The sequence below is a fragment of the Chanodichthys erythropterus genome, chromosome 15 (genome assembly GCF_024489055.1).
Source record: "Chanodichthys erythropterus isolate Z2021 chromosome 15, ASM2448905v1, whole genome shotgun sequence".
Lineage (NCBI taxonomy): Eukaryota > Metazoa > Chordata > Actinopteri > Cypriniformes > Xenocyprididae > Chanodichthys > Chanodichthys erythropterus.
Genome location: NC_090235.1, coordinates 1,350,555 through 1,363,253, shown reverse-complemented (window position 1 = coordinate 1,363,253; position 12,699 = coordinate 1,350,555). Strand labels below are relative to the sequence as shown.

General features: G+C 37.3%; 4 protein-coding genes across 6 annotated transcripts in view; all 4 read right to left on the bottom strand.

Moving 5' to 3' along the window:
- hoxa4a (homeobox A4a) overlaps positions 1 to 1,051 on the bottom strand; it is a 2,294-nt gene extending 1,243 nt beyond the window's left edge. Inside the window, exon 1 of the mRNA XM_067411738.1 lies at positions 381 to 1,051. Coding sequence (XP_067267839.1) covers positions 381 to 792 — 412 coding nt within the window. The 5' untranslated portion in view covers positions 793 to 1,051. The remainder of the gene's footprint in view (positions 1 to 380) is intronic.
- The window catches only part of hoxa1a (homeobox A1a), a 27,604-nt gene extending 21,355 nt beyond the window's left edge, over positions 1 to 6,249 (bottom strand). The window contains exon 1 of the mRNA XM_067411734.1: positions 6,167 to 6,249. The gene's annotated coding sequence lies outside the window, so the exon portion shown is untranslated. The remainder of the gene's footprint in view (positions 1 to 6,166) is intronic.
- hoxa3a (homeobox A3a) overlaps positions 1 to 12,699 on the bottom strand; it is a 24,805-nt gene extending 12,106 nt beyond the window's left edge. The window contains exons 1-2 of one of the 3 annotated variants that reach the window (XM_067411726.1): positions 12,687 to 12,699; positions 6,167 to 6,278 (exon numbers count right to left, since the gene is read on the bottom strand). The gene's annotated coding sequence lies outside the window, so the exon portion shown is untranslated. Of the gene's footprint in view, positions 1 to 6,166; positions 6,279 to 12,686 lie in introns of those variants that run through there. The other 2 variants (XM_067411727.1, XM_067411731.1) reach the window with 2 other exon arrangements.
- hoxa5a (homeobox A5a) lies at positions 6,916 to 9,667 on the bottom strand. The gene is made up of 2 exons (XM_067411736.1): positions 8,586 to 9,667; positions 6,916 to 8,085 (listed from the first exon to the last, which is right to left on the bottom strand). Exons 1-2 carry the CDS (start codon positions 9,127 to 9,129, stop codon positions 7,835 to 7,837), a joined length of 795 nt encoding a protein of 264 aa, XP_067267837.1. The 5' UTR covers positions 9,130 to 9,667; the 3' UTR covers positions 6,916 to 7,834.

Sequence of the window (12,699 nt, the reverse complement as noted above, 5' to 3'; positions counted from 1 at the left end):
TAAACGAGTAGAGTATGAAACAATGGATACGCGTCGTTCTCCGACGACAGCATTCGATTCACACGCAGTCTTGATGTAAATAATTTGGTAGCATTGCAACATGAGTGAAAGCCTATGGGAAAATAGCTCAATTAAAAGGCCTGTTTGGTGTGAATATGGTCAACGATAAACTTTCTTTTGGTTCATAAGAAACAAAAGGCAAATGGCCCGGGCGGAACATCGAGGGAAATCAAATTTGCGAGAACTCCTAATCACCGGGATCTCGATGGCAGTAAATCCTCTAAATGAGCAATTACAACTGGGTATGTTCCCTACATGCCTTCCGACAAATGCCCTCCATAGGGCTCCTACAGCTTTTATTGCCCGTGCACATTACTTACCGGTATTAACATGGACTTTTTTCATCCAGGGATACACGACCGGCTCTTTACCCTTCTGTGCGCCTGGGAGAGCCTCTGACACGAGGCTACAGTCCTTGTTCGCAGTTGAACCAGCACAGCTCTCTGTGGTGAGGCGGGGTCCATGATTCTGCGGAAGGGATTGAGGTTGCGCGTGATGACGGTCGGTGAAATCGTTGAGGCCGTTGGTTGACACATTACCGTAATCATAGCTCGGCTCTTGGTAGTTTGATCGCGGGTATGATGTCTCCTCGTGATGGGGGAAGCCCGCGTCTTTCGGCCGCTCATAATAATCAGAGGACACGGGCATGTATCCGTTCTGCTGATATTCCTCGCAGGGTGGGAAAGAAGGTTCGATGTAATTTGAATTGATCAAGTAGGAACTCATGATCATTAATTTGAAAAGTGCAACAATTCTAATTTTTATCGTGCTGTCGTTTTTCTGATCTCTCCAAAACCCACCTACTCCTCTGTCAAATGTACAAAGTTGGTCGGTCACGTGAGAAATGCGACCAATCAGCGCCTCCTGTGGGCATCGTGTAAACAAGCACCAATAGCAGGCCAGGCATCAGCACAGCAAAAATGGGTTCGAGCGGTATATGCGTCTCTTTTTGTTATTGAATTAAAATATCAGAAATGAATTCGATATAGTTGCCATATAAATTGTATGGAAAACAAAACAGCTGGCTGAATATATACGAACTGTTAAAATGCATGATATACAGTGATAAACAATTGAGTGCAACATAGGACGTGATTTACCACGAAAGCATCCCCTTCCAGTGTTAATGCCCTTTCTGATGATAAATGTAAAAAAAAATAAATCTCGTTTGTTGTGTACCACGAACTACAGTTTTGTACCCTCCAGGGACGTTCCAATTTCTAAAGGTTCCTCAAAAGAACCATCAAGAAGGCCCACGTCCACTTTCACAAAGCAACAATACTCACAGTGACTATGCACCTGTTAATGAATAGGACAAAGACTATTTTCAAGCCAGCAACAGCATCAACCAATAACTCCACACGTCTTTTGTAACAGTTTTTACAGACGCAGTAAAATTTCTGGGGGTTCTACCATTGGCATCTCAAATTATTACGAAATGTCATCAGTTAGACGATTTGCTCAATGTTTAAGCAACCCCAAACGTGTGCAGTAAAGAAAAAGAAATCAAAGCTACACGAGCCTTTTAGATGCACACATTTTTTATTTTGATTTTGAAATGACTGTTATTACCGAATTAAGAAACATCTTACACGTCTTCATTAAAAGCAAAAATAGTCTACATAAATATCTAAAGAATCTATAATAATACAATCTAAATAAATAAATAAATAAAAAAAACTTTCCTTCACAGATGTCCCAAAATTAAATATGTTGGTCATATTTTATAATTTATACTGTCTAGTTAAACTGAACTGGACATCTTGTAAAGAACTTTAGTGTTCGCACAATGATACATTGTATTTCGCCTTCTACTCCAAACACAAATGACAACAAACCCACACTGACTTTGTATTATGCAGCCACTACTTATCAATTGTATCAATTGCATTTATTGCAGCTGGCTTTTAATTTACTGCGATACTCAGCAGTCATGCTGGAGTTATATTTGTATGAATATTGCTTCAGTGGTAATAAAAATAATTCAAAACCGTTAAAACAATGTGCTGCAATGTCATGTTTATATGGTCTTGAAATATCTCTCTATCTCTAAACGCATCTCAATGTTAATTGAGACATTTTTTGTCTGTTTCCGCTTTTCTGTGAAATGCACTACAAAGACAGACTTTATAACATATCAATACCATATTCCTATTGGACTTGTTGAATTGCAATGTTTATGTGAACACTAAAATATGAGAAGGCCTACCTTGTATAAATTCGTGAGCAAAATAGTATCCCTGACCTTGAAGCCATGATAAGACAGGTTCGCTGCCCAGATAAACGAAAATAATGACATCCCTTTTGCGACAGGTAGCTCCCAAGTAATGTTTCTTTATCCTTAATAGTTCCATGTAGTGATTCAACAGCCACCCTGAACTGAAAAGTCCTGCTTAAGTAGGCTATCCAAGCTAGCTTTAGGTTAGTATTTAAACTATGTGAGACACGTGAGGTTTCACAGCTTCAGAACCACTCTGGCTACTTTTCTGTAATAGCTACACAGAGATAACTTCGGTTTGACCTCTCAATGACTCAGTGTCCATTTCGCCCCTTATTAATCTTGTTCATTGACAGTCTTTGTTAAACAACAAGGCGTGCCCTCTGAAAAGGTGACATTTTCATATTTGTTAGACGCAGTGACCTTGCATTTACCCCGGCCTTGGACTTCATTTATCCTCATGGGGCATAGGGTCCTTCTGGAGATCGGCATATATATATATATATATATATATATATATATATATATATATATATATATATATATATATATATATATATATATATATATATATGCCGATCTCCAGAAGGACCCTGTGCCCTATGGGGATAAATGAAGTCCAAGGCCGGGGTAAATGCAAATATATATAAAACTTTATTTTCAACTTCACTATAACCACATATTTAATAATAATAATTATTATTATAAAAGTTATTGTAATGTTGTTGTATTATTTGCTTTAACTTATTGATAAATGAATATTGCTAACGTCTAAAGCCTTTGAACTGTAAGGCTTAAAAAACGAGCAAAAAAGCCAAGTCTTTAGTTTTCTGAGGGCCACATAAAATTATATCGTGTCGTCTGTTATTCATTATATACTTCTCTCCTTTGTGTACAAAACTGGAGGCCTAAAAATCAAACACGCTGCAGTATTTACATATTTAAAGCAAGTAAAACAAACAATTTATTAGAGGATCAGAAGCAAGAAAACTCTGATTAACCATATTTAAATGTTACAACTGCAATAGTTCTTTATATGGATTAAATAAAAATAAGAGAGACCGGGGTTAGTTGTCACATTTTTTTACTCCAATTAATATATCTCTCAGGGTACTGAACGTCAATTTTAGAAACGGTGTATTACGAATGAGAGGTTGACAATAAATTGGCTATAAAGAGGCTTAAACATTAAACAAATTAACAGTTAGTTAAACACGAAAAATGTAAAATGTAGGCTAACATACATTTCGCCAACAGATTGTAAAAAATGGCACCACTTTAAACACTTAAAAATACCCTTGTTCTGAAAACAGTTCAAATTTTCTGTTAAAACATACTTTGATTAATTGTTTAAAAAGTTTTAATACGTACAACTGACAACTGATTTGACAAAATACTATGGTATTACAATTTACGATTTAAGTACAGAATTCCAACATAAATATTCCGTTTTGTTGTTGTTTTGAACTTAAGTTGGCTGAAACCAAAATACAATGAAAATTCAAAATTATTTCAATCGCGAGCAATTCTGTAATTGGACTTTTAACTCAAAACCATATTTACAGAGTTAGTCCTCCATAGTGCTTCCCCATGTAACAAATAGCTCCGCTCTCCTAAAGGGAATATACTTGCTATAGCAAGTGTCATCGGGTCTTCTGTAAATCTGAGGTAAGACCCGTAAATTAAACTGTCTAACAACCTTGGACAAAATTATTCGAAATTACTTTCATTAAACACTTTTTCTCCGATATAAATCTGTGCGATACAGCTTTAATTTATAATACCATTTTTTGTTTCATTTTTCTGCAGGCTATTACAAAATTAGTATTTTTTCGGAAAGGTCAGATTTTGCACAAAATATAGGCCTGCATTCTTTAAGAAATTCTTTTAAAAATTAACATTAAACAGATTCAAAGAGATCCAATAAAGATTTCCAAATTTGTGGCATATTTTATTCTGTTTGTATTCACAGAAATATAGACAAAACATATATATGGCGTCGACGCTTCTTCGCATGTCCAAAAACGAGAAGCGTTCAACGGGGTTAGTACTAAATAAAATTATTTGTAAGACATTTCCAAGTCATTTTATTACAAATCTCAATACCACATCGGCCTCGTTTTACTGGTAAATGTTGCTAGACATATTATTTTCCTTGTATGACTTTTCTTTTCTTTCTTTTCTTTTATTCAATTAAACTTACATGTTTGGTTTTCCAAGAGTCCAGACAAAGAGAAATCAACGCTTCAGAACAAAGAAATGCGTATAGTGCAGAAATATGATCAATCCTAAATGCAAATGTCCAGTAGAACATTTGGTCATCAAGTGCGATTTATTCAAAGGAAATTCACCAATCAAACCCTTTAATAAAACCCTTTAATACTCAATCTCTGGCATAGGCGGAGGAGGTAGTCTCTTGGGGATGCTAACCAAGGGTCACCCAGCTTGCAGAGTTCATCGCGAGGTTAGACCAGAACTCACGGGATTCACAGCTATTCCATCTTTTGTGCCATTATAAAAGTGGCACTGCGCTCTACAAGAACAGATGACAGCTACTTGTTCTGCAGTAAACTTTTGACCCCGGCCCTCCCCCTACCTTTACAATCTCACTCTCTCTCTCAGACAAACAAGCACAAATAAACAGATGGACACAAACAAGCCTTCGAGCTCATCAACTTTCTTTCTCCCCTTCTCTCTCTCTCTCTCTCTCTCTCTCTCTCTCTCTCTCTCTCTCTCTCCTATGCTATTGTTTTCCCCATACAACTTTTGGGCCTATAGCTTCAATTTATCATGACCAGTAATATTAGGCCAAATCTATTAATACAGTATCAAACAACCGTTATGTTTGCAGACAGATTGGCCTGCTGTAGCCATAAATTTCATCCTTCTGATATCCATGCTGCATCAAGATTTGTGAACCATTTCTATTCCCTGCAATTAAAGGTGCATGCGGGAGTTATTATTCTTTCTCTTTCTCTCATTTCTATCCTTATAGGGATAAGGGGCGCCAATGCGGGTGACACTGAACTTGGCCAAAAGCGAGCTCTGCTGGTGGTTTACGGCGTGCGCACATTCATCTTCCTGCCGCCGCTGACCTCACGGTGAACCAGGAGCAAAGACATTTTTCTTCAGTCCCTCTCTCTCCTTTATTGTCTATCGAATTCTGTCTATCTCCCACTCATTCTCACACATCGCTTTAAGTAGGCTATGTGGATGTTTTATGCACATTTTCTCATCTCATCTGCGTTAACGTTTTTATTTTTTACGTGCCACTGAGATAAAAATAAAACAGCATTGTTGATCATGATAACTACAGTGTTGCTGAGCAGCAGTGTTGGTATAAGATGTTGTCGAATAATAATTACTCATTTTTAATCATAAGATTGCCAGTTGGTCAAAATATCCAGATTAACGAATTATCCGTAGTGAGAGTATAAAATGATCTTGCTTACAAAGTAAACATTGCCTATGAAAATAAAAAGAGAGAGCTAAAGACAAGCAGACAGACAGAAAGCCAGGCAGATTGAATAACTCCTTATCCTCGCTCTCAAAACTTTTAGGCAGGTCAGACAGGCGATAAATTTGTGCATCAACATCTACCAAAAAGTCCTGAAGGGTGTGGCTGCACAAGAAAAAATGTCTTCAAAAACGTCTTAAAAATCATTATTTTATGCATAGATGCAAAGGGCAGAAAATGTTACAGTAGGAATGAAGCAGTCAGAGAGCAATGCCCCCTACCACTCTGCCGGACAAGCAGGTCTTCACAGTACAAGCCCTCATTAACAGTTTAAACTGAGTGCATTTATGTTCTGCTCATTGTTACACTGAGGGCCTAAAGAAAATGTTGTCTCTTAACAAAAGCGAAAAACAGAAAACAAACCAACTTACCAAGAGCTGACACTCGTCCACCCGAGTGAATCCGGTCGACGTGTTTCCAGTCCATAGCAATCTGGTGTGTCAATAGAAGTTGTGGTAAGCAGTCAATGAACACTTCTAAGGTCTGCAGAGAAAGGGAACGAAGCTAGACGTCAGTGCGATTAAACTTTATATGCGATATAGTGTCGACTCCCCAAAACCATAAAACTGACTTTAATTGCCACCACGTGACTGTTTTATGGCCAGTGAGCCTATCTGCCGTTTCACTCCGGGTGAATTTTACGATCTAATTCGTGGACCAAACCTCATTATTTATCTTACCCGCCAATGTCACGGATCCAGAATGGCAAAGGGTCTAGTAAAGTTTGCCGCTAAAAACCCTTTTCAGATTTCCAGAGAAGAGAAGAGTGCGAGACACTGGGCGTGGACGCATACTCATGTTGAGAAGTTGGCAAGGGGACCATAAGTGCCCTTTCCACATTGGATGAGTAAAGTAGTGATTAGTGTATCTCATACCTGTTGAACCACTCAAATCAAAGACATAAACAAATTGCTGTAAACAAACTAGAATTTAAAAATGTCTTGCTAAACCTTTTATTTAAGTTTTGAAAGAGCAATGTGGTATTTTTACAGTTTTATCTCAGTAACTTTCACCCTCACATTAATAATCACAGCAGTTTTTGACTTTTATACGTCTGTCTCTTACACACACACACACACACACACACACACACACACACACACACACACACACACACACACACACACACACACACACACACACACACACACACACACACACACCCTTATGGGACAAACCTGAAAAAACAATCAGATCTAATATTTTAGGTAAAAACTTTATTGTTATGAACATTGCATTTATCGTTGGCCACATTGTTTTCTGCACTTCCAGTTATCATTCAAATTTCACGAGAAGGTAAATTAAATAATTCGAGTTGAACATTTGAGCAAAACACACAAACATATTCAAGTAGGCTATAAAAATGAGGACACGACAAATATACGGACAAGTCTGAACATAACGATTTTATCAATACCTACACAAAGATGACAGTACGACACGAAAAAAAACAGATCTTCTACTTCAGCTTTACAATGAATTAAATACAATCGATATTTGATATCGAATTACTATAAATACATAAAATATATCAATTCATATTTACAAACCAAAAAACATTTAAAAAACACACAAAAAACCCCAAAACAAAACCGTATTTAAGTTATGCTTCATTTAGCAAGAGTTAAATAGGCTACTTAGGTTGCCTTACCCAATGCACCTTAGAAACATAAAGCATATTACGTCAAAACGTGTTATATTAATTGAGACCTTCATGTGGCTTTTCTAAGACAATGCAAAGATTTATCCACTTTAGCAACATTACATGAAAACATGGAGGGGAATTGTTTTTATTATTATTACTATTCTTATTCTGACAAAGTCCGCACACAGGGCGCAAAACTCTCACGACCAGTTGAAAGTTCTTTTGTGAAATGGGAAAAACCTTCATCTCCTTGTAAATCACACTTTAAGGAAACTGACGCGCACCCGCGCACACACACACACACACACACACGCGCGCGCGTGCGCGCACACACACACATTGAAACACTAACAGATTTAGTTTATATATGCACATTTACATTATAAACACATTTTCAGGGACGGTATCCGCTTCCTGCAGCCGCCATATTCATACTCTTCAATTTGTTGTCCTTTTTCCATTTCATTCTACGGTTTTGAAACCATATTTTGATTTGTCTCTCTGAGAGACAGAGCGTGTGTGCAATCTCAATCCGTCGGCGACGTGTCAGGTATCGGTTGAAATGGAACTCCTTCTCAAGCTCAAGTGTCTGGAAGCGTGTGTAGGCTGTCCTGGGCCTTTTCCCCTCCGGTCCGGCCAAACTGTCTGTTATACACAAAAGTGTGACATTTTCACTTTTATAGGCTAATTTAATGTATACATATTATGTAATGTACGACACACAAAATATGGTTGAAAGGACATGCATCAACTTGCATGCGTGACACGCTCTTAAGGACAGAAAGCATAACATTTAATTCGTCTCATTTCTTTACATGATCTCAAATTAAATGAGTTTTATATAGCCTAATGAATTTAATAACACAGTCAGTTCCTTAATGGATAATCGACAGGGCAATTAATAATACAATTAGGTTCTTTCATTTTAATAAAATAATCTATTTTAAATTATTTTCCGAGACATGGAGCCATGTAAACAACATGACAGCATGCTGGAGGTGACATATTTCGATATAACTGTCCAAAACCAAAGTAAACGACTGTATTTGCATTCATCTGATTTGTGTAATTTGACAAGGCGTCATTCACACCTTAGTCCAACATTCAGAACACAAACATAAAAAACAACTTTGTTTTCCGTTTACCATGACTTATATGAAGTTTTCGCATCCATGGATAAATCTGCGGCGCCTCGGATACATTCTGTGAGGCTGTCTGTGCACTTCCCGGCGGCTTTTCTTCCTCCATAATGCTGGACGCTTTAGAGACGTCCTCGCGATTGAGAACCGTCCCGACGCTGCTGGTCTCAGAGCCAGCGGTGCTCGGTAGAGAGGTTTTCAGGGCGCGGTGTGACTGCTCGCTGACAGGAGAGTTGGCTAAGGATGAGCAGGGGAGAGGGTCAGAGGAAGTCTCAGCGCTGCTCGCGGTAACCGGTTGACTGTACCGGACAGGCGTTGCAGTTGGACTGTCTGTGTAGCTTTGAGTTCGCTCAACAGATGAGAGAAAGTGTCCGGTGGTAGAGCGCCCGGTGCTGAGATCCATTCCATTGTAGCCATAAGCATACCTGCCCGAATGCATGCCCGAAGAATCTCTGCATTGGCCAGAGCTGTGGTCTCCATAGTTATGTAAGGGATAGTCCGCGCCATTTGAATAGCGACCGCAAAATGAGTTCACAAAATAAGAGCTCATTGGTTGACAATTACCTTATAATTATTTTTAGTTACTACAACTACCTTTGTGTTATGCTGCCGTGTGTTTGATTTGTATCGCTTGATGGTTTTGAGCTTCTATTGCACCCTTGCACAATTTATGATGAATTATGGAAATGAGTGAGACACAGACTTAATGCTCCCTTACGTAGGCTCCCAAATATGGGGTACGGCTTAGAGTCACGTGTTTTTGTTGACCAGTCGTAAATCCTTTTCCGTGACCTCCAGCGGTAAACTCACGCGTAAGCAGGAAATCAGGGTGGAATTGTTTGGACACGGGAGCGCGCAACAAGAGTTTCGCCGAACTAGCTGTTGTTTGCTCGGCCTAAGATTGTAGCCGCGCGCCACCCTCTGGTTAAAGGCGGGACTACCTAAACCATCAGACTGGAGGCGAGCACGCGATGGGGTCATTCAGAGGGTAACGACTCTGCGGTAGAAAAATTGTATCTGCTGAAACAATGCACCGTGACCTGCACACAAAACACGCTCCACAATGTCTAATGGATTCAGTAGATTCAAAGACAAATGCAACTAAAGGTTTGAAATAATCAACCAACAAGGATATAAAATTATAATTGCCTACCAAAGAATACCATCTGAATCTTAGGTCTATAGCGCCCACTTAAAATAATAAGGCATATAAGGAAAATAAACTGTGGTTTATCAAATAAAGGGTTTACGTTATTCGGTCATATATGTAGGCCTACGCTCATTATCTAATTTTAATATATGGTGCATGATCATCGTTAATTATTACAGTATATTATATAACAAAATCATATGGAAATGATACGGTTAAAATATGATTATCTGTGTGTGTGTGTGTGTGTGTGTGTGTGTGTGTGTGTGTGTGTGTGTGTGTGTGTGTGTGTGTGTGTGTGTGTGTGTGTGTGTGTGTGAGAGAGAGAGAGAGAGTGTGTGTGTGAAGTTAGACTGTTGAACTGTGCGCGTGAAGTCATTAAAATCATTTTTTGTCTTCTTTTAATAGTGTTAATTGATGGTTAAAAATTAAATTCACTTAACTTTACTTGTTCTTTGTAGCTTATATGCCAACTATGATTCTTTGATTTCTGTGTGATTGTGATTCAAATACTTTCCCTACGGGAATAAATGACTGACTAACTGATGTGTCAAATATTCTGACTAATAAATATGGCTTCAGAGGGAAAATGTAGCCCTATCTATAGTCTAATATAATTAGCCTTGAGAATAATCACATTCACTTGGAAATTACAGTTTCTTGTAGAGAAAATGTCTCTAAATAGATACTAAAATATAAAATAAAATAAAAACAGACTAAATTTCAACTTCCTGTGTTCTGCCTGTTTCCTTGACAAGCTGAGGTACCGGAGGAATAACAGCAGGAGCTTATGATGATGAAAAGAGCTAAGCGGTGACAAAGCTGGCACTTGGTCAAGCATTTTTGAATGAAAACGCTTTTTGAAACATTGTCATTGGATAGAAACAATCATTTAGTAATGAAAACCTCGCAATATGTATAAAGAATATATTGTATTCTATCGTTAAAATTCGACTTAAAAACTTCATTTTTTTTTTTTTTTTTTTTTCATTAGATTAGCTTCAAAGTCATTATGCATAATATAAAACCTCGTTTAGGCCTACTTTGATAAGATGACAAGCGAATATCTTCAGGACTCCACCTAGTTGTTTAAGTTTCCGCTCTAGTTCAGCACCTACATAGGCCTACGTTCTGGTTGTCCGGTGCCATAGGCTAACGAATGAAGACAGTTCCAATTATCTTGAGGTCGTGATTCGTTTACAGAAAAGCTAATTATCTAGAAACCAGACATTGTTTTGTCTTTGGTTGAACTTCGGATTCATTTTGCTTAGCCTCTATAATTATGGAAATGTGGTAGAGAGATAAAGCAGCTGGTTTAACTGTGAAATGTGGCGCGAAAACGTTGCTACCTAAAAAGAACAAAAAACAAAAACAAAAAAAAAACACTAAAACAAAAAAAAAACGATAAAAAATACCTATAATAATAATAATAATAATAATAATGAAATCATATGAAATAATTATTTCAAACATAGGCCTTTTTATATTGTATGTGTATTTTAGGCTATTTATTCTTCCGAAAGTCAACATGTAGGCTAAGTTGTGACATTGTGGCTACACAAGAAACCTAAACATACTGGTAGGCTATTCTAGGTGTTTCCGACAACCTGTCACAAGACTGTTCTCTGTATAATGGTAATGCTGTTAATGCTATGAATATTAACGTTTTTGAGCTGTATCCTATAGGATCTAGATAGATTCCTTGCCGTTTCACTTCACATTTCAGTATGTTACAACAGCTTGAACAAGTGAACACAAATCCATGGAACCTTTCCATTTCACAAAAAAGTTCTTTATAGTAGGAAAAGGTTCTTTAAATTATTAAAATGTTCTTCACACAAGAAAAAAAATGTTTCTATTAAGAACTGTTCACTGAAAGGTTGGGGAAAAGGGGAAAAAAAAAATTCTTCTATGGCATCACAGCAAAAACTGTTTTGGAACCTTTGCTTGTGCAGCCATTAAAGTAGATCACCATCTAGTGGTGGTTTAGATGTACCTCTATTTACCTCGTTATTCATTCACAATTGAAGATTTATACAATTATGCACAACTCTTATGAATTGCACTCGTTTCTATTCATAGATTATATAATTTAAACACCACATAGATGCCCTTTCCCGATGATAGATATTAGCTCTCCACAGCGTTTGGGAAGATTTCTACGCTTTGCTTGCTTTAAGAGTCGTGTTTATAACGTGCTGAAATAAAAATAAATAGACAAAATGAAATAAAATAAAATAAAATAAAATAAAATAAAAATGTGAATGATTTTAAAGTCACATTGAATAGTCTACCGAAGGCTATAGCCTGTTTTAAATTGAGGTGTAATTTTGCGGTTGTCCTGCAGGTGACGGCATGTATCTCATTATGCATTTTAGCACTCGTACGACGATTTTCAAGTCCTTAAAGATAAGAAGCTTTAAAATAAAGACTGCATTTATTATTTATTATTCGTGGAAGCGTTTCATTTTTCTACTTAGACTTCTTTTTAAGAACATGACCTAACGTTATTGCAATTATTATTAGGCTTTTTATGTTAATGATTATTAGGTTACTCGAAACCTCAAACTTTTCTGAAACAAGGACCACACACCACATTTCTTGCCTAGAAACAAAATGTTACATCGACATGATTGTATAACCCTCTCACATAGCTGCTTATTCAAATACAAATAGGCTAGCTTATGCAACCCTATTCCAAATAGGAAAATACTAATAAACAACTTTCTATTTTTAGCAAGTTTTTTTTAAATCAAGACATAACCAATTGTTGCAACGTTTAGGCTACATACTGCGGTCATATACAGTTTTCAAGGAACAGCAGTAGACATAACTTTGTGGACAACAAACAGCAATAACGACAGCAACAGGAACAACATCAGAATCATCCAGACAATCAATCCCAATTTGATTTAAACGTGTCAGTTCGATAGTACAAAAACAACCCAAGTCCTTACCGTTCAGTGTGTC

Bases quoted from the DNA above. Each gene is read 5' to 3' on its own strand.
- hoxa5a (XM_067411736.1), bottom strand. From the start codon at position 9,129: ATGAGCTCTTATTTTGTGAACTCATTTTGCGGTCGCTATTCAAATGGC. The intron at 8,086-8,585 runs GTAAACGGAAAA...TGTGTATAACAG, and splicing joins AAAACTTCATATAAGTCATG to ACAGTTTGGCCGGACCGGAG.